Genomic DNA, 22,358 nt, shown 5'->3' on the forward strand with positions numbered 1-22,358 from the left:
ATGAAGCACACTCTGATTATGCTCTGGGGAGTGTGCTCTAGCCAGAGCATGTGCTCCAGATATGCTAACACAGGAGGAAGTGCAGAGACGGTTAAAGAGGATTATAATTGATAAATCGCTGGGCCCAGATGGAATATACCCAAGGGTTCTAAGGGAACTAAGTGACGTGATAGCTAGACCGCTATTTCTTATATTTATGGACACTATTGAGACCGGGGCTGTACCATTGGATCGGTGCATTGCCAATGTGGTTCCAATATACAAAAAAGGGTCTAAAAGAGAGCCTGATAACTACAGGCCGGTAAGTCTCACTTCAATAATTGGAAAAATATTCGAGGGGTTTCTGAAAGATGCCATCCTAAATTACCTTAAGGAAAACAATGGTATAACTCCTCATCAGCATGGGTTCATGAAGGGTCGCTCATGTCAGACCAATCTGATCAGGTTCTACAATGAAGTGAGTTCTAGGCTGGACCTGGGAGAGTCTATTGATCTTGTATATCTGGATTTCTCAAAAGCAGTTGACACCGTAATAGGCTGACATATAAGATGAGACTTGCTCGGACTGGGCGAAAACGTGTGTATCTGTAAAGTCTTACTGGCGCTGGATTGGAGCCCAGGTGTAGTAACCGAGCCGGACTGAAGATTAGTCGGGAGGAAGCCAGGTCGTGAGCAGGTGGTCACGGTTGCAGTACAGAGGATGAGCCAGGAAGAGTAGTCAAGTGGAAGCCGGGTCGTTAGCAGGTGGTCACAGTTGCAGTGCAGAGGATGCAAACAGTAATGGAGCTTGATTACAGGCTGGAAGCTCAATAATCACGCACTGCAGGAGTAGCAGAGCTAGGCTTATTTAGGAAGTGCAATCAGGAACAAAGGTAGGGTCAGGACCAGGAGACAGGAACTAGGTAACTGGGAAATACAGAACAAGGCTAGGTTTCAGCAAGGGAACTGTCCAAGTCCTGATAGCCTAGCAGAGAGAGCTCTGGACTAGAATGCAAGAGCCCTGGCAGTATCTGGGTAAGAACTGGCTCAGAGATAGAAAACAGAGGGTGGTAATAAATGGTTTGTCCTCTGATTGGGCCACCGTTGCTAGCATGCTCTGAGGGCAGTGATTAATATTCCTTCATCACTGCAGCTATTTTGAATTAGGCCCAGAACCAGTGGACTGTAGAGGCAGTCAAGAAGCGCAACTGCAGGTAATATATTCCCCGTCCCCTTCCTGTTTCAGGACAGAATTAGAGGGCTGCTTTACCGAGTGCCGGAAGTGGGAGCCGACCGCTGGAATACATTCTTCTCTGTAGATAAGTGCATTAGTTATTGCATGAGGCTCATAGATTTTAATCCTTATCAGATTGATGCAATCTATCTGTAAGACATCTATCTGATGAGAGCCTATGGCAGATTGGTAGAGCGTGTAACAAGTGCAAAACCCGCGAGCGTTATACGCTGTCGCCACACGTTCGTCTGCAGGAGCCCTTACACTTGCTTTGGTTGGATGGCAAATGATCCCATAACGCTGTGCGGGTGCAGCATGGCAGCAGACGGACCCTTATGACTTATAACAGGGTCCATAAGGGTTCTGTTGACTGGGTATGAAAAGTAGCGCGGTGAGGAGGCTGACCAAGTGAGACAGGCAGCAGCGCTGCCACAGAAGGAGGCTGACCAAGTGAGACAGGCAGCAGCGCTGCCACAGAAGGAGGCTGACCAAGTGAGACAGGCAGCAGCGCTGCCACAGAAGGAGGCTGACCAAGTGAGACAGGCAGCAGCGCTGCCACAGAAGGAGGCTGACCAAGTGAGACAGGCAGCAGCGCTGCCACAGAAGGAGGCTGACCAAGTGAGACAGGCAGCAGCACTGCCACAGAAGGAGGCTGACCAAGTGAGACAGGCAGCAGCGCTGACTGGGATCTTCCCATGGCACCACTTTTCTCGGAGACAAGCAGCAGCACAGACGCCGCTAATGACTGCTGACACGGAAGAAGCTGTGTTACAAACTGCTGACAGGTAGAAGCAGCAGACGAGCGTGCCCCCACCCTGCGCACCTGCCACCCCCGGCGGCACACTGAGCGCTGCAGTCAGCACCAGCCGTCTTCTAGCAGGCTCCTCTCCTTCTCTACTAATTGCCCACACAGGGCGCGCTGCTCAACGCTGATTCGCTCGCTTAGGAAAGTAGGCGGAGCTACGAGATTTCCCAGTCGCTGATTGGCTAGAGGTGGAGCGTACCCAGTCTCCCCATCCCAGTGCAGCACCGGCTCCTGAGCTGATCCTTGCCGGTGTCCTCTGCATGTGGCTGAAGGGTGACAGCGGGACGGACAATGCTGGGCATCATCAACCTGCAGGGGCTGACCCGCGAGCTGTCCCTCTACCTGGAGAGTCAAGTGCGGGTGGGGCTGTTCGGCTCCGGGGTGGGCTTGTCCTTGGTGCTGGGCTTTGGTGCAGCCTATGCCTGTTACTACCTTAGTGTCATCGCCAAGGTAAGAGAATGTCACCTGTCTGCCGGCTGCTCGTCCCCACCTGTGTGATTCATTGTCGCTTCTTGTCGCCAGAAGCCTCAGCTGGTGGCCGGAGGAGAAACCTTTTGCGGCTTCCTGAAGCAGCGCTGCCCGGCCGTGACGGAAACTTACTACCCCACGCTGTGGTGCTGGGAGGGCAGAGCGCAGACCCTGCTGAGACCCTTCATCACTGTCAAGCCGGCCGTGCACTACAGCAAGTGAGTACAGCTGGGTCACCTGCAGGGGGCAGGGGGCAAGAACTGCTGCATCCCAATGCCATGGGTTCCTGATCACTTACTTTTTTGCATGCGTGAAAAAAGCCAACACAGCGCGCTCCACAATTGTGTATCTGCACAGCTAAGGTCCCCATAGAAGTCTATTGGGGGGTGCAAATGCGTAAAGGCATGCGCAATTTATAGAGAAGAAGAACACATCTGAAACTCAAGCTAAATAGCCATTTAAATGGGGGCGTGGTTGTATCCCGTCCGCAAAAAAAACAAAACATGGCCAGTAAGCACAAAAAGTACAATAAATACACCAAGACGCCCGCAAAAACGTATACAGCTGTGTGAAGCCACCCACTTATCATTCATCAAGCATGAAGACCATTGTTGGCTCGCTCTCTAATCGTTCAGTATAAATACCGATCCTTCAGTCGTTCTCCGTCGCTTATACAGCGAACCGGATGATCCTGTAAAATAAACAGATTAGCGATTTATCTGTGTATTTAAACTGAACACCCGAGCGAACGAGCAAACTGAAATCATTTGCTCAAGCCAACAATTTCTCTCCCTATCTAAAAGCACCCTTAGGGCGCCTTCACATTGGCGATGAAAGTGCGTAAATTCCCAGCGCTGCGAGAAATTGCAAAACTATGAAGCAAATGGTTTCCAATGGTTCACATCACATTTGCAATGTTTTAACGCTTGCGATGCTGCGTGAAAACAAAATCGCAGCATGTTCATTATTTTCGCCATATCGCCCATTGCTTCCAATGGGGTCGGCAACAGCGGCCCCATTGAAAGCAATAGGAGAAGATTGCGATCCTCTGCCGCTACTATGACAGCAACAAAAGGGGATTCCTTCATCCCCGCGGGGAGTCCCCTCATCACAGAACACTGTGACAGCAGCAGCAGTAAAACACACAGTTGCAAATACATAACACCCATTCCACAAATACGCGGCGTAAATACGCTTACGCCCCTCTGACACTGGCCTAACAGTAACTGATGCAGTGTTATATACCGCATGCTGTCCTGCTCTATTGTCAGATCGGTCTGTTTGATGTAAAGGATATGCTGGGGTGTTGGGACATCTATGTCTTTACTATATTGCTATTGTATTTTGTCTGCTTCATTGTATGCTAGTTTCCATCTATACTGTATCTTTTGTTATTCTCTGTAGCAAACATTATCACTGTTTTTCAATTCGAGAGAGTTAGGGTCGCCCCAGGTTCCTGACATGGGGTCACTCTCATCAGGGTGAGTGCTCTTCTTTTCGGTAGGGTCTCATCGCATTAGTTAGGGTCAAATTACCCCTTACCCACTCTTTTGGTTTCCTTCTTCATATTTTGTGTTTGCCGCATTAGTATATTCTATGTATATCTGTCCTTTTAAGACAACTATTTATGTTGGATCTGGATAAGCTGTTTCTCGTCCAGCTCAGATGTAAGAGTGTAAGTGTAAGAATATTAGCAGCCACTAAGGAGTTTGTGATCATATAAAAGCATGAGATACATGCTGAGTACATTTATCCATTACTTCTAATACTTGTGTAAACTACAGTATGGGCTACTTATAAAGCATCTCAGCTACCACCGAGCCAATTATTGAAGAAAAGAGGGGAGCTTCTCATCCGACTTTTGAGTAATTAACAAGCAACACCTTTATCTATCTCATAACAAGGGCCAAAGCATCAGAAGCGTATTATGTAGGTTTGCAGTAACTGGGGCACAGAACTGTATTATAGACACTTCCACATGTCAGTCAGTGGTTCAGAAAGGAGTAGGAAAGTCATCTGCCACAAACTGTTTCTGCAGGAAGCGATAAGTAGGGTCTGTGAACCTTCGCCTCTGGATCTTCCTCAGGTTCTGATATCAGAATGCAATGTTTTTACAAATATTTGCAGACATAATAATAAACATTTTCTTTTATTAATGTGTATTTTATGTATCCATATTTATACACCAGCACAAAATAAATAAAGGTCATTTAGACATACCTTAACATATAAGATTAAGGCCGCCTGTCCACGGGCGTTACATGTTAACGCAAGCGGATTTCCGCTGTGGGACAGCACTTAAAATCACTGAGATTTTCCGCGATGAACCTATCAGTATGATAGGTTCATCGCGGAAAATCACGGCATGCCCCATTTTTTTACGCGAGGGGAAAATAGCAGCAGATTTCTGCTCGTGTACATCGGGCTGCGCTTTTCATAGTTATCCTAAGAAAAGCGTTTCATGCGTTACCCACGTGCGGATTATTGCCACGGATAACGCAAGATCTTGTGTCGGATCTCCGTTGCGGGAGCCGCCGCCCGAGAGCAGCAGACGGATCTCTGCAGTCAGCCTATCTGACAGATAGGCTGACTGCGGAGAATCGTGGCAATTTGCAGCATGCTGCAAATTGCCAGCCGCAAGCGGAGAATCGCTATGATTCTCCACTCATGGACGGGGGGCAGCGCTTTCCATAGCAACACTATGGAAAGCGTTCACTGCGTTCCCCGTGGCCGGATTAGCGCCGCGGGGAACACAGTGAACATTCGTCCATGGACAGGAACCCTTACAGTTTTTCCACTGGGGCAGAACAGACGGTCACAAATTTACAGCGAATTCCAATAGTAATACACTAATATGTCAGATACCAAGACATAAATATATTAAATAAGTCCAAGTCTCTAAAAGCTGGGTATAGCATAGTCCAGAGGTGTAGCTAAAGGCTCAGGGGCCCTAATGCAGAACCTCAGCATATGATCTGTATTTGCCTCTGTATTTGCTGTCATTTATTTTCTTCTGGCTAAATACAGATCCGTATTTGCCAAATAATACTAATGAATGCAAATAACGCCTCCCTTAGGGCGAGCACCCACTGGCGTTTTTTTACCTGCGTTTTGCGTTTTGCGTTTTGCGTTTTTCCTGCACAGGCATAGAGATAACATGTGTTCCTGTCCACTGGCGTTTTTTTTGCATTGCGTTTGCGTTTTTAACATAGGAACTGTCAGTTTCATATGTGTCCTTATTTTTCTCCATGGAAATTAATGGCAAAGCCGCGAAAACGCCGCGAAAACGCCGCGAAAAACGCCGCGGAAAACGCGCGGAAAAAACGCGGGACACGCGGCGAAAACGCTGCGTTTTTTCCCGCGGGAAACGCAAACGCCAGTGGGTGCTCGCCCTTACACAGGTGTTCGGCAAAGTGCCACAATTTACTTTCATTTTCGGCTGCAGCATCGCTGGGGCCAACACCGACTTTTAGCATTCCCCATCATTGATGAGGTGTGCTAAATGCCAAAAAATGGAATAGACTTCGCTCAAAAATTGCAACGCTGGAAAACGCTGTGATCGGGTGCCTGTCTGAGAGGCTCTATTGAAAACAATGGGAGCGTTATACCGTGATTACCGCGGGGTTGAAAACGCCATGGTAATTGCGGAAAAAAGTGCCTGTGTGAGGGAGGCCTAAGGAGGCAAAAATAGACAAAAGTCGCACATGCTGCATATTTAAAACACAGCCATGAAAAGTAGAAACATTAATGATGTATTACAGTCTGTAAATCATGGCCCAAGAGCAAAACTACACTTTCCCAAAAGTGTCCTTAATAGTGACACCCTACTTTAAAAAAGACATAGACAAACTGGAGCATGTTCAGAGAAGAGTTACCAAGATGGTGAGCGGTCTGCAAATCCTGTCCTATGAGGAACGCTTAAAGGATCTGGGAATGTTTAGCTTGCAAAAAAGAAGGCTGAGAGGAGACTTATTAGCTGTCTACAAATATCTGAAGGGCTGTCACAGTGCAGAAGGATCAGCCCTATTCCCATTTGTACAAGGAAAGACTAGAAGCAATGGGATGAAACTGAAAGGGAGGAGACACAAATTAGATATTAGAAAAAACTTTCTGACAGTGAGGGTGATCAATGGGTGGAACAGGTTACCACGGGAGGTGGTGAGTTCTCCTTCAATTGAAGTGTTCAAACAAAGGCTGGACAAATATCTGTCTGTGAGGATTTAGTAAATCCTACACTGAGCAGGGGGTTGGATCCGATGACCCTGGAGGTCCCTTCCAACTCTACCATTCTAGGATTCTATGTTGTACGCCAAAGCATGTTTGAGAACAAGAAGGTCCAGCACTCATGTGGAACTCTGTGGGAATCGCAGAGATATTGATCATGAATAAATGATGTATACATGACTATATAATATATCTATTAAGTTTGGTTTACATACAAAATTGTGACCTATGATCTGACAAACGTTCTATGACTGATTATTATAATGGTCACGTTTCCTGCATTTATACACTAACAGATATTGCAAACACATCAAATTGTCGGTGTCTTATTTGCTATTCCTCATATCATCCACGCATTACATAATTATTTGTGTAGTTATGTAGCTTTACTTCTCATAAAAACACACCTTTAGGTTTATGCTACAATGATTCAAACCTGTCATAGAAAACACCAGCTTACTACTGTACTCATTAACTCAACTAGCCGAGCTAGAATCTCCCTTTACATGCAATGTCTGGAAGACTTAAACACTCTTCTTGTCTAGAGCACCAGCTACTCTCTCACTTAACTATAACTTGAACATTTGGACTCTTCTGCTATTTTTTTCTTCTTGAAGCTTCAAGGCTTTGCAAGCCACCTCAGGCTCCTCTGCCAGCTTTTCTCTGGTCATCTGGAACCTTGTCAGTTGACAATCACCTACTGTGCAGCCACCTTCTTGAGGATTATCACTTTCCACAGTGGTCACGACAACCTCCACACACTTGCTAACACTTTTGTTGAATGCATTTATTGCGTCTTCCAGATTTTGTATCACAGAAGGCCTGAACTTCACTCCAGTTTCTTCTCAGCCGTGTTGGGTTCTGTGTCACCACACCATCACATTCAACTGAACACTTCACTTTGGGTCTCTGGCCAACATCTTCTCTCATCATGGAATTTTCCGACACTGTTGTATCTTCACCTAACTTTGAAACAACAGACTAAGGGCGAGCACCCACTGGCGTTTGCGTTCTCCGCGGGAAAAAAACGCAGCGTTTTCGCCGCGTTTCGCGCGTTTTTTCCGCGCGTTTTTCGCGGCGTTTTCCGTTAATTTCCATTGACATTCATGGGTGCATTAGGAGAAAAATAGGGACACATATGCAACTGACAGTTCCTATGTTAAAAACGCAAACGCAACGCAAAAAAAACGCCAGTGGACAGGAACACATGTTATCTCTATGCCTGTGCAGGAAAAACGCAAAACGCAAAACGCAGGTAAAAAAACGCCAGTGGGTGCTCGCCCTAATGTCTTGACTTCCCCTGTAAGGGTCAGCGTTTCGGGATCATGGCGACGCTTTGCATTCCTCTTCACAGAAAGCTTATTTTTCTTTATATGGATCATCTCTGCTGTCACACATTTCACCATCTTCAACTGGACCTTCATGACTTTTACTTGCTGTGTGAACATAGACTGAGACTTCTCTTCCTTTCACGACTAACATCCAGTGTTTTTTTACTTTTGTGCTCAACTTCATGACGAGTCCTTATAACACAGCTTATTCTTTAAAGACCTTTTCCACCTTCTGCTTCATTTGGAGTACTTCACTTTCCAATACCAAATGTCATCTCAGGAAAGCTTCCAGTCTTTCATTTTGCTATCAACTTCAGAGGCTTGCTTCCACCACAAGATTCGTTCTTCATAATCTTGCTTGCACTGAGCCACTTGATCCTTCAGCAACTATCTCAAGTCAGCTTCAGCCAATCTTTTGAGGTACTTATTCTCATCTACCTTCTGCTTAAGGGCGAGCACCCACTGGCGTTTGCGTTTTCCGCGGGGAAAAAACGCAGCGTTTTCGCCGCGTTTCCCGCGTTTTTTCCGCGCGCTTTTCGCGGCGTTTTTCGCGGCGTTTTCGCGGCGTTTTCGCGGCTTTTCCATTAATTTCAATGGAGAAAAATAAGGACACATATGCAACTGACAGTTCCTATGTTAAAAACGCAAACGCAACGCAAAAAAAACGCCAGTGGACAGGAACACATGTTATCTCTATGCCTGTGCAGGAAAAACGCAAAACGCAAAACGCAGGTAAAAAAACGCCAGTGGGTGCTCACCCTTAGGGAGACTTCAGCCTTTGTAACTTTACTTTTGAGGTGGGCACTCTCCCCTTCCAGAACCATGCCCTGCTGCTCAACATTATTTACCTTTGTCTTCAGCCGCATAATTTCTTGGTCAGCCCATAACTTGTAGAAAACTGTCCCTTCAACTATCTCTCTGTTTCTCTAATTCTTTTCGTAAGCTGGAATGGACCTCAAACTGCCGCCCTAGCTGAACTCTAACACTAGTTAGCTCCTCCTGAAGCCTAGCTACCACTGTCTTACTCGATACAAATGGCTTCCTTCCATTCCTCTGTGGATCTACACCTCCTACAGTACCTAGTGGGGACTTAGGACTTCTCTGTATCTATCCCCTGAATTTGCAAGGAAATTTCCCCTTTATTGACTAACTCACAATCACTTGCAGTCACTGTACCACAGCCTAGGCAGGGAAAATTAATATTTTCAGTAGCCCACACATTTTTATTACATCAGATTTGTCACATTGCAATTAGAGATGAGCGAGCGTACTTGGTAAGGACAGATACTCGAGCGAGTATCGTCCTTACCGAGTACCTGCCTGCTCGCCCGCAAAGATTCGTGTGCCAGCGGGGGTGAACGCTGTGTTGTGGGAGTGAGCAGGAGGGAGCGGGGGTGGGGAGGCGAGCAACTTGTGGGTTACAATGTACCCCACATTGACTTCTCTCTGAATAAGAGATAGCATAGCTGGATGCATGACCCATGTCATGGCCAAATGTTCCTTTCAACATTCTTCTTATATTTTACATGTATAAAAGAACTAATAGTTACTCTAGTCAGCTGCGGCACATTATATGAAACCTTACATAGGAAGTAGTAACTGAGGCCTGGCAGCATTATGGCTACACAGTGGGATGTCCATATGCTTTCAGAAAGAAACATTGGGGTCACACATGGCTTCTGCTGCCACTTGAATGAATTGGAGCATTCTTTGAAATTGACACTTTCATTACCAGCCTGGGTATCACATGGATTTTAAGAAAAATAATTAACTTGTAAAACCCCTTTTATCCCCCAGCAGTTTAGGATGAGCTCTGTTCACTCTGCAGGAAAGGGACATAACGGTTTTGGACAAACAGTACTATTTTACATATCTCTATCTCCGGTTCTATCGGAGCTATGGGCATGCTTTTGGTGTTATTTTAAAGCTAAGATTCTTAGACGTACGTGTATGTCATGGGTGTATAGTGCTTAGCGCAGCAGGACATAAACTTACATTCTGTGTTTAAAGTGTCACCGCGGTGGCAATCGTGGCAACAATCTAGTGATGTCTGCTAACATAGTTAGCAACTAATCACTATTTGCCGCAGCCCTGCCCCAGTTGCTGCTTTGATTGGTCACTCAGTATAGTGTTAGCATTGTCAGTGTAGTTAGTAGCTGATCAGTGTAGTGTGCGGTTAGTCAGTGTATCAATCAGTGTAATAATAAAAGAAAAAAAAGTACCTGCTGTGTTCCCAACCCCATCTCCCCATGCCATAGTCACCCATCCCTTGGTCAGTATAGTGCAGGGTGTGGTTAGTCAGTATAGTGTCAGCATATCCATCAAAAACGAAAAAAACTTACTGTTATGTTTCAGACCCAATCCTGTGGTCACCCAGTCACAGTGATCCCGCAGTGTCCTATAGTCAGCCATCCAATAAAAAAAAAATGGGTGCATAATATGTTTATCTATAGTATGGCCCACAGGAGGTTTACTGCGGAGGAGGTTTATGCAGTTATTGCATGTGAGTCAGACTCAGCTAGTGGGGAGGACCCAACTTTTCAGGCATTATTTTCTTCATCATCAAGCAATTCTGAACCCCCTGACCCCCAAGAAGGCATCCAAGGACTGCCACTACTGAGCAGCCTGATTCATCTGATGCTCAGTGGATCATCCCAGAAAATTTCAGACCCCAGATCCCTAATATTACTGGGAAATCAGAAATACAATTTGATACAACAGGGGTTAGAAGGAGGGACTTAAAGGTTTTTTTTCAAATGATTTTATTGCCCACATTGTTATCCAAACAAATGTATATGTGTAACACCCCAATACACTTACTGTGCGTATGGCCAGAGGCCTAGTCCTTGTCACTGTGACGCCACACTTTGATTAAACTCTCCAGATGATATGACGCAAAAATAACGGAGACGAGTCCGGTAAATTAGTAATCCGAGAATGAGCAGATTTAATAATTGAGGTAATTTGTAATGAACACAGTAGATTACAGTACTTAGTGAAAATACAGTTGTAATGATGACACTTTAACTTCAACGCTCTCTCTATATTATTCACTGTAGATAGAGGACTTAGACAATTTCCCCACTAATAGATTTGACTGAAGGATTGATTTAGCTTAAGTGAAGAATAACTGAAGCAGAAGGATAGGTGGCTAGTAGACTGATCACGGCTTTGACTTCACCAGAAAGTTATGACTCACTATTTTTGTAGAAGTTGATCTCGGAGAGATGCTTCTCTTCCTCTGCTGTGTGGTGCCCAGGGGACGGGTATCGACCTCATCTGTCCTGGGAACAAAACATGTTGAACTCCTCGCTCTCACTGTCTGACGTCCTCCTCCTTTCTGACTCTGACAACGACTCACTAACTGCTTCTTTTATTTATCACCTCTCTATTTCCTTCCCGCACTTTCTCAACTCCTCATCCTGTATAGAGACTAATAGAGCTGCTTCCTTGCCCTTGGGCTCTGCACCAGTCAGATTAAACCTGACTGTCAGCCAATTGGGGACCAGCTGACATCAGGGATGGGCTCATTGCTAGAGTAGAAGGGGGAGACACAGGGTCTCTCCCACAGATGGCACCTTCTGTATTCAAGGATGGCATACAGACAGTTAAGACACGACAGTGTGCTGTATGTGTTGTTGTAGTGCCCGCTGGGACACTACATATGTCCAAAATTTCAGCCGAGAAAACCCCAATTCCAGTTTTTGAAAACCCCACAAGTGGACTCCTGTGGGTGCATCAGAAATCAGAAAAATTTGGGGACATTGTATTATATATGGGGCTAATAAAGAAGTTTAGCATTAGGGCCCACTGGAGCACGAATATCTTAGACTACACCCCAATGTTCTGCATGGTTATGTCAAGAACGCATTTTGAAGTGTTCATAAAATTTCTGCATTTTAATGACAACACGCAGTGCACACCCAGTGATGACTCTAATTATGATCACCTCTTAAAATCAGGCTGGTAATTCAGCATTTTAATGCTAAGTTTGCCCAGGCATAGATGAGTCCCTGTAAAAACTGTATGGGAATTGATGCACCCACTGCTAGACCAGGGTTACCACCTGTACCGGGATAATTTTTACACGAGTCTTCCCATATTCCAGAGCCTTGCTTCCAGAAAAACTGTGGCATGTGGCAATGTTAGAAAAAAGAACAGAAAAGCCTCCCTAAATTGCTGCTTGGGCAAATTCTCAGAAAGGGTGAGAATCGGCACGATGCAGGACAACGTATTATGTGTCAAATATAAGGACGAGGGATCTATCTTTTCCTGAATTCCCTCGGTGGTCTTAAAACATGGCCACACCACAAACAGGTGGATATAGATTGTGGGCCCCAATGGGCACAGAACCCAATACCAAGTGCTGTAAAGTGCTGCGTAACATAAATAAAGTGTTAATCAGTAGTCTACGCTGATTGCCCAGTGCTGCTCAAATGAGAAGCCGCATGGCCATTTGGAAAACCCGTCAAGGGGTCCTGGGACAGATCTTTGGCAGTATGCACATAAAGGAGAACACCATGTAGTATGACATTCCTCCTCTGGTCTCTAAACAAATTTAGTTACAGGACTGGATGGTCACTTTACTGGGAAGGAAAACATTCACTGCAAGACAGATAGGCACATTAACTATCATAGGTTTTTGGAGTGTGTAATATTCATAAAGCACCTCGCCACCATTTTTTCCATATTTCCTCATCTTCAAGAATTTTCGGTTTTATATAAAACATTTGCAACATATTCAGGTTGTTTTGCTAAGGTGACTTATTTCACAAAAGGAAAAGAACTGATATCCTAGGGATGCTGGGGAGTATTAAAGGTATTTTCCTGGATGTTGCATTGATGATCTTTGTCTTTTCAATGCTGTAACTGCAGAAAACTGGCAGACTTTAATTGTGAAAGATATTGTGCAAATCTATTGTTTACCTGGGCCTTTTCTACTTGATTTCCCCATTGGCTTTGCTGACATTTCTTCCTTGGATGTCTCATAACCTTTCTTCTGCTGACTAGATATCATTACCGCTTCTTATAAGTCAAGTATACTTTTTTCTATTGTGTCTTACAGTGAGCTTATTAAAACAGCAGATGGAGGACAGATTTCACTGGATTGGTTTAGTAATGATGATAATACACATTACCCTGATGCTGGCACAAGACCTACAATCCTTTTACTGCCTGGCCTCACAGGAACAAGTCGGGAATCCTATATTCTTCATATGATTAAGCACAGTGAAGCTCTTGGATACAGGTAATACTCAATAATGCAGAATGGAAATGCAAACTGTTTTTAGCAGCTGTGCTAACTTGCAACCTAATAGAGATGAACTAGATGACCAGTGTCCCTGTATCTGATGGGGCCAAGACGGTTACCTTACGCGGGGCGAAGATAGCTGCATTCCTACAAATTAATGCTAATGGATTGCACAATTGGAGTGAATTATAGAAGGGTTTAAAGCTGCCAATTCATTTGCAACAGACGTTAGCCATTTCCAATCCACTGTCTGACGTCTGAAGACATTCTAATTGAAGGCTGTACAGCTCCGACTTCGGAAGACGTCCGCCAGGGTATTCTTACTGTGTATTACTGGCCACTCTGTTGTCGGGGGCCTCCCCAGCATGTCCCATATCGCAGTACTGGCTCTGGCCAGCAGACGGCGCCATTGTATAATGACAGAAAGAGAAAGTCCCCTAGGAAACACTGAATCCAAAATTGGATTGCAAAGGGTTAAACTGATGATTTTATTTGTCAACCTCTTAAAGACCAGAATGTTTAGGTCCCAAAGAACCAGACACTTTTTAGTGATTATACGCATGTCATGGTCTTATGGCCCATTATTCTTTTGGTTTAGGGGCATATAGGGCTATTATTAATACCTAAAGACCCATTTACACTGAAAGAATCGTTCAAAAAATGTTCAAACGACAGTTTGAGTGACAGTCTTGATTGATCATCTTTGCATAACTCTAAGTAGCTAATTAGTTACTTAAGAGCTAATGCAGGCAGAGGGGGATACCGCCGCTATAGCTTTGAGAACAGCAGCTGTTTTGTATATGCAAACAGCTGTATTGTTCTCAGAGATTTCAGCAGGTGTCCCGCTAAGAACTGCCAGTGGGATATCAGCTAAAAGAATACTATCAGCGCTGCCCGCTGAGAAAATCAGTGTGTGGCACTGATAAGAGTCAAAGGTGATTTCTTGCTTGCTAGAAATCACCGTTGAACAAATAGTGCACGAAAAGTGCACGATGGCCGCACGTTTAGACGGAACGATTATCGCTCAAAAGAAGGCTTTTGAGCAAATTTTGAGCGATAATCGTTGTGTCTAAATGGGTCTTTAGTCACTTATTTTTCCCCTTTTTTGTTTTATTAAGGACAATGTGTACAAAAAGTAAAAAAAAAAAGACTTTTCTCACATTTATGGTTATTTATTTTTTACAATTATTATATTTACGCAACAATAAACTACATGAATGGGTTTGCCATTTTCGTTTTGTACATTTTAATACATAAAATTAGTATAGTCTTGGATTCCAGGGGGGGCATGACGTTGGTTTGGATTGGTGTGGGCGTTGGGTCATTTTCTTTTTTTATATATATAATTTTTTAGGTAATGTTTTAAACTTATTTTCGTAACTTGTTTTAACATCTCTGTCCCCCACTGCCGCTTCCTGTATTCTCCACATAGGGAGCCATGTTGCCTGCAAAAGTGAAGGCAGAAGCGATTATAAACTACTTCTGTCTTCTCCTTCGTATCCTCAGCAGTCTATTACAGCCAAGCACCAGACCCTCTCCTGCTGGATTGCTGGAGCTTTAATTCTGCACCGTATTTTTACTATGATTAAAGCCCAAAACCAGGCGGCGTTTATTTGACTATTTGCTTTGGATACCGAAATGCTGTGGAATTTTTCATTGAGGATCCATTCACGCTCGCGCAAAATTCATTGCATGTAATACGCGCACAAAAAAGAACGCAGCATGTTCTATTTTTCCTCGTATTGCGCACGTACAACCCTATTCTATATAGGTTGTGTATTAAACGCTGTACATATATGAAATACATTGGGTACAGGCGGCATTGCGCATGCAACGCCGCTATGAGACAAAGCGGGGAATTTAAGAAAACAGAAGAAACTAGTTACACTATACATGACAGCGTGCGTGACATACGCTGTCATGCGCAGTGCACAATCGCTGCCATATGCATCAAGAGGCGACTAACACGGCAGTAAAACGCTGCGTGATGCACAGCATACGGCCGTGTGAATAAGCCCTTATTATAAGAATGTCATTTGTTGCCCATAGCAACCGATCCGAACTCTGCTTTGATATATTAATGAGCTGTGGTAAAATGAAAGCTGAGCTCTGATTGATGGCTATGGGCAACAAAGGACATTCTTACTATAACTTTCAACTAAAATCGCTCAACATTGCAAGACGCTCCAGCCTAGTATAGCAGGTACAGATACACCGATGTCATTGGGTTCATGAAACAGCGCTAGTTACTTGCAAACAATCTGAACTCTGAAAGCTGCCATTAGCCTCTGCTTTGGATCGCTTGTCGTCAATTTCTGATGGATATTCTTGGAAGTGTGTTAACAAGAACTGTGTGTCATCGTGGGTATTCATCTCTCTGAAAGTGGCTGCACATTGCTGACCTCCGGTGTTTTTGAAAACCTCTAAAAAGCAAGCTGCATAACTAATTGGTATATCCGAGCACACCATAGTTGATTCTTATAACTTTTTTCGTGAAGTATGTAGTGCCTATTTTCATGCTAACCTTGTTTTCCTCGGTGGCCTCGGTCATTATGTTCAAGTTGGCAAGTCTAATTTTACTCATAAAATAAAGTACCATCGCCATCGTGCCCTGGATTGCAAAATATATGAGTATATGGAAGCTGTTCCTGACAGGAGTGCTGAAAAAAACCCTCCTTCCTAATTATTTGACGTGTGGTGTATGCAGGTTCGATGGTGCACAGTGATTCCTGGGCTGCCTACAACCATATTCAGCCGGCACTAACTTTCAGTCATGAACACGTCAATCACAGTGATCCAAAATTTTGGTTAGTTTTGCCAACTGGTGCCTACACACAACATATCTGTCGCGGCTTGTTGGTCGCGACAGCGTCGTGGTATGGTGGCCTCGACACAGGCCAAGACCTGTCACCTTGTTATGCAGGATAAGGGTTAATGCACCATGTGCAGAGACTGCTGGTGCTTTCTGTCTTTGCTGCATTGATGCATACTGGATTAGTCATGCCTAGCAGTAGGGTGGAGGTGTGGTTTTCTATTCACTCTGCCAGTTCCCAGGTGCATAGTGGCTATATATTCTCACCCCTCCCTTTGCTCAGTGCTGCTTATTCTGTTCCATAGTGGAGAACTTGGAGTTTGGAGCTCTGCTGTGCTAGGTGTTTTGCTACTTGCAGATAAGTTGCTGCAGGTTCCTTTTTAGTTGTATTTCTGCTTTTCATTTCTGTTTTGCTTTGCTGTGCGGTTCATCTCTCCGGGATGAAGGCCGTGGGGTCATCTCTATTGAAACGATTATTCCGCTTCTAGGCAGGGACCCTTCACCTCCCCTGCTAGGTTAGGGCCAGGCTTCCCTCTCCCTGGAGTGGTGCTACCGTTCAGCATAGTGTGGTGTGTGGCTATTTCCTACTGTGTGTACGTTCCCTGTTGCCGTGCTGAGTGTCTACTCTGATGCCACACGGTCCTTACATCTGGGTTACGTACTTCAGTTTTGGTGTGCACTGTTCTTCAGTGCATAAGTCTATCAGCTACTGTAGTGATGAACATTACCCTGCGTCCGTGCTGAGCGAGGTGTTCATGTGCCAATATCAACACGCAACAAATGCCGCACTAAACGCTGTGTAGTGCCTCCATTAATTTCAATGGGGCTTCTCAGGCGAGCATTGGAGCGTGGCATTTCTAGCTCCATGATTTTCCAACGCTTTGTGCTATATCTTAGGGCGTTTTAGCGATTTTTAAAGCACCTCATCACCCACTGCAACGATAGGTCCGTTAAAAAAGCTGTTGAACACGTTTGAAAATGCAGTTTTTACAGACGCCCGTGTGAGAGCATCCTTAAGGTCTTGCAGGAAGACATGGAACTTCTAAATTCGTCCGTACCTTTCCTCCATCTACCTTTGCGCAGCTCCTTTACACTAAGACCGAAGATGCAAAATGTATCCAATATAACATGTAGACAGCATACAAAGAGTAAATAATCAACTTAATAGGCTTTTATAGACTCTTCAATTCTGTATTTCAATATACACGTCTGTAAACCTATACACTGCTGAAAAACATTAAGGGAACACTTAAATCACACCTCGCCTCTCGATGAACAAAAGACGTGCTTGGTGTGAATCTGCTGTCATCTGTGAAGAGAACTTGGCACTGATGGCAGACCTGCCAGGCTTGGTGTTTTCTCGTTAATGCTAATTAAGCTGCACGGTGCTGTGAGCACAGCTCCCACTACAGGACATCGGGCCCTCATGCTGCAGTCATACAGTCTGTTTCTGGCAGCTTTGAAACATGCAGACCGGTAGCCCACCTCACACAGAGGAGCAGAGACCAGTCCTGATGCTGGGTTGATGCTCCTCTATGACGCCGTACAGTTCTCCTCTTGTAATGGCCGTGTATTTTTCACCATTTTAGGCATTGCCTGTTGTATATTCAGAGTAATCTTAACAGGCTCTGCCCTCCTAGGGAGAATAGCAACAGCGCTGAATTTTCTCCATTTGTAGATAATTTGACTAACCATTGATTGATGTAGACCTAGGTCTTTAGCAAAGCTTTTGCAGCCTCTTCCAGTTTAATGTGTCTCTAATGGCCCATTTACACAGGACAATTATTGCTCAAAATTCGTTCAAATCGACGAAATTGAGCGATAATCGTCCAGTGTAAATACAAAAACGTTGTTTACTACTCATTCACTATTTGATATCACTGACTTCCAATCAGCATAAAAACCATCGCTGGATCGCAGGCTTATCGTTCCGTGTAAACGCTCCCCGCTCAGTGCTTCAAATTGAAGGTGAAGCGCTGAGCGAGAAGCCCATGATCCAGCAGTGAAGTCTGCCTACCTAAATGCTCTGCACGGTGACGTCAGCACTCATGCAGTCATTTAGCCGACTGTCATCCCGTGTAAAAGGGCCATTACTTTTTCTCACTGCACTGTGGATGTTTACTTTAGTTTGTGTGACTTGGATAACAATCATTGTGTTAATTGTCCGTAAGGAAAGAAAAAGCTGAATTAGGATCCTCACTATAACATTATCTTTATTGGCTAAATTAAGAACCACCTCATTGTTTATAGTTGTTGTCTGTGTACCAGACAATATTCCACCTATAGCGCGCCACTGTGCTAAAATAACAAAAGGAGCAATACTTACTGATTTTCTGACTGCAATCTAGCACTACAGCCCCGCTGTGGTCCCGGTGTTTGTTATGGAAGATGATGTCAGCGGAAGTCACCTGACTGCTGCAGCATCATTGTTTTGAACTGGCATCCAGGATCACTGGCGTAACTATAGGGGATGCGGTTGCACCCGGGCCCAGGAGCCTTAGGGGGCCCATAAGGCCTCTCTTCTCCATATAGGGAGCCTAGTACTAGGAATAAAGCATTATAGTTGGGGGCCCTGTTGCAGGTTTTGCATTGGGGCCCAGGAGCTTCAAGTTGCTCCTCTGCGTTAAGGGGTTCAGAGAAGTTGGGAGCCCCAATATAAACGTTTGCACCCTGGCCCATGAGCCTTTAGCTACGCCCCTGTCCAGGATTTCAGCGCTGATGCCAGCAGAACGGGTGGTGACACGCGTCCTGCCCTTTGATGATACCAAGATATGGTGAAGCATGTCAGGGGGGCTTATGTAGTTTTTAATGTCAGATATCGAACCTCGGTCACCTAACATGAGACCTAAGTTTGCAGTATAGCCCCTCTCTTATTAGGTGTTATGAGAGGTGAGAGAAAAAATGTACAAAGACATAAAAGGGAGCCAAAAATCCACCACCTAATAAACTGCAGGGCAGGCTCAATCCCCACGAACCCTGGTAGTATGCAGAGAGCCAGATTGCAATATGAGCGAGCTAAATGTTCAATGCAGACTAATAAATAGCCACCCAGCTCAACCCAGCCCAGGTAAGAGGAGGGGTGACTGCTAACAAACATAGTCTGCACATCTGAACTGATACCAAGGATGTCAGCCATAGATAACTGCGCCACACCATACAAAAATGCAACCCCAACTGGCAAAGCAGTGGATTGCCCTGTATCACTACATTGTGCCACACTGGCTCGCTCAGTATCTATAGCACACTACATGAAAACAAAAACACTGATACTACCAGGGTCTATGGCAGTGGTGGCGAACCTATGGCACGCGTGCCAGAGGCGGCACGCAGAGCCCTCCTTGCTGGCACGCGTCACCATCGGCCGCTCATCACTTACTGAATACCGGCAGAAAGGACCAATGGCCCTGGCAGGTGAGATATGTCCTCGGCGTACTCCCTCACCTTTCCCTGACGGTCTTCCCTCTTTGCCTTGTCAGTGTCCATGGCGCGCTCCCTTCTTCACTGCAGTAGCAGCCCAGCATCTTCCCTGCCTGCTCCGCGGCAGGGACTGGTCCCCCGCTGTTAGTCCCGGCGGATCGGCACGCTCCCTTCTTCACTGCAGCGGCGGGCCGGCATATTCCATGGCTGCTGCGCCACTGTCAGTGTTCACCAGCGGGACTCGTCCCCCGCTGTCAGTGTCCTCTTGGGCCGGCGCGCGGGGGAAACAACAGCGGCGGCATGCAGGCTAACAGTGGGAAGGACAGTGGCCGCGGGGGCACATGGCCATACACAGCCGGCATTGAGTGGGACAGCGGGGAGTACAGTGACAGCGGCCACAGGGGTAAGGTGGGCCTGGGAGCGCACTATCATGAGTGTGATGCGCTGGGAGCACAGTGTCAGCAGCGGGGGTGGCTGTGTCATGAGTGTGGGGGCACTGGCGTAACCCTGGAGGCCAGGCAAAAAGCTTGGCACACGCTGCTGCGAGAACCTGCTTGCAAGTAGCCAATCGGAAGCTAGGGGTGTAACAAAAGCATTCCTGCATGGAAACCCTGTCATACCCCTAGCTTCGGGTGGTGACAAGATACGCCAGTACCGAAGGCGTCCGGCAGCACAAATGATGTCACAGTATGTACCTGGGATCAGCGCTAGCAGCAGCGGCGAGTAGAGGAGGATGGTACGTATATGGGTCTCGGTGGGGAAGGGGCGCTATTACTACTGCAGGCCGCCGTGGGGTGTCCCTATTACCGCCGGGGCCACCGTGGGGTGTCCCTATCGCCGCCAGGGCCGCCGTGGGGTGTCCCTGGGGTCTCCCTATTACCGCTGGGGGGGTGTCCCTATTACCGCCGGGGCCGCCTTGGGGTGTCCCTATCGCCGCCAGGGCCGCCGTGGGGTGTCCCTGGGGTCTCCCTATTACCGCTGGGGGGTGTCCCTATTACCGCCGGGGCCGCCTTTGGGTGTCCCTATCACCGCCGGGGCCGCCGTGGGGTGTCCTTGGGGTCTCCCTATTACCGCTGGGGGGTGTCCCTATTACTGCCGGGGCCGCCATGGGGTGTCCCTGGGGTCGCTGTGGGGTGTTCCTATTACCACTCGGGGGTGTCCCTATTACCGCCGGGGCCACCGTGGGGTGTCCCTATTACCGCCGGGGCCGCCTTGGGGTGTTCCTATTACCGCTGGGGTATGTTTACACATGGCAGAAATTACCGTGGAAAATTCCGCAGTATTTCCGCATCTAAAAAGCAGTCACAATCTGCACCCGGTCTATTTTGAAGCGTCCGTGTGCTTTTTATAACGACGGGGGTAAAATCATACGTCGTGATAAGCTCCGCCCCCTGACATGTTGGCACTTTGCGATAAATAAGTGGGTTTTAGGTTGCAGTTTGGGCACTCCGTCTCTAAAAGGTTCGCCATCACTGGTCTATGGTGATTGAGCCTGCCCTGCAGTTTATGGTGCATTTTTAACTCCATTTTCTGTGAGTTATGAGGTGGTTCTTAATTTAATCAATAACGGCTCTTTTACAGTGAATGACAATGGCTCAGATCACAGGAATCTGGGCGATAATTATTCAGTGTTAATGCCGGCAGGGACTGAACGCTGAATAATAATTCGCTAGTCGTTCAGTTTCTGCAGGCATAAGAATCAAATAACGATCAGCCCGTGTAAACAGGCAGTCGTTCATCTATAAACAACTGCCTGTTTACCGTGAATGGAGGCAGGCGGCTCGAGCGATCTCCGGCCTGCTCCGCCTCCATTCACTGAGCGATCCTTGCTCCTATGTGAGGGTTATGCTTTGGTGGGACGCTAATCCGGCTTTTTGTTTGCCTTATGGGCATTAACACAGAACTTTATAGTGCCTGGCTTCCTTGGGGTCTATGAGTTAGATAGCAATCAGCTACATTGTATCAGGCCAGAGACCAATGTACTTCCAAAAGGTTTACTTACCTTCTCCTAGTATATTAATGATGTTCTTTTATTGAGTTATACAGCAGATACATTTTGGCACATTAAACATCTCACCCACACAGCAGATGGTGCAGTGATGCTTTCAACTTTGCATTGCTTTTGGCGCCTTCACAAGATTAAGCACTGAATCATTATACTGAAATAATGCACTGTCATTCCAGTCAAAGCAGATACTTCATAGCTGGAAGATATGCTTCTGCAATCTATGAACCACAATGCGTTCTGAAACACATCATGACAATGAAATGTGCTAATATTTCTGTGAATATGGGGAACAGAGTTCAAAAAGTCCTACTTATGCATTTAGAATATTTGGATGCTACTGTAAATTGCTGGAAAACATGCATGTGCATAGAGCTTAAGGTTATGTGCATATAGGAAATCTGACAATCACGGGTGGGATTGCGTTGCATCCAAGGGAGCCGACCCACTCACAGTTGTGCCGAAGAACACTGCCAAGAATAAAGACTGGTGTCTAAACCACCTCCAAGAGCAACTTCTTCCAACCATCCGAGAGCAATTTGGTGATGAATAATACTTTTTCAAGCGAGCTGGAGATCCGCGTCACAAGGCAAAAGTGATTACTAAGTGGCTCAGTGAACAAAACATTGAAATTTTGGGTCCATGGCCAAGAAACTCCCCAGATCTCAATTACGTTTTATGTTTTATAGTGAACTTTGATATTTTATATATAATTTTTTTTTTTTAATGTAATCAGTAATTTCATCAGTTATATACATTATAAATCTATTGAAACATTTACGGTATATTGTGTTTTTGTCATAATTGGTTGAACTGCAGATGTAACCAAAGG

The 22,358-nt window shown here is 45.8% G+C and overlaps 1 protein-coding gene across 2 annotated transcripts in view; it reads left to right on the plus strand.

Annotated features, from left to right (window-relative positions):
* The first annotated feature begins 2,245 nt into the window (after positions 1-2,245).
* The window catches only part of ABHD3 (abhydrolase domain containing 3, phospholipase), a 64,525-nt gene continuing 44,412 nt past the window's right edge, over positions 2,246-22,358 (plus strand). For both annotated transcript variants that reach the window (XM_066579635.1, XM_066579634.1), the window contains exons 1-3: positions 2,246-2,468; positions 2,541-2,704; positions 13,107-13,289. In XM_066579635.1, the coding sequence (XP_066435732.1) occupies positions 2,310-2,468; positions 2,541-2,704; positions 13,107-13,289 (506 nt within the window). In that variant the 5' untranslated portion in view covers positions 2,246-2,309. The remainder of the gene's footprint in view (positions 2,469-2,540; positions 2,705-13,106; positions 13,290-22,358) is intronic.

This window comes from Eleutherodactylus coqui, chromosome 9 (genome assembly GCF_035609145.1).
Source record: "Eleutherodactylus coqui strain aEleCoq1 chromosome 9, aEleCoq1.hap1, whole genome shotgun sequence".
NCBI classification, from domain to species: Eukaryota; Metazoa; Chordata; class Amphibia; order Anura; family Eleutherodactylidae; genus Eleutherodactylus; species Eleutherodactylus coqui.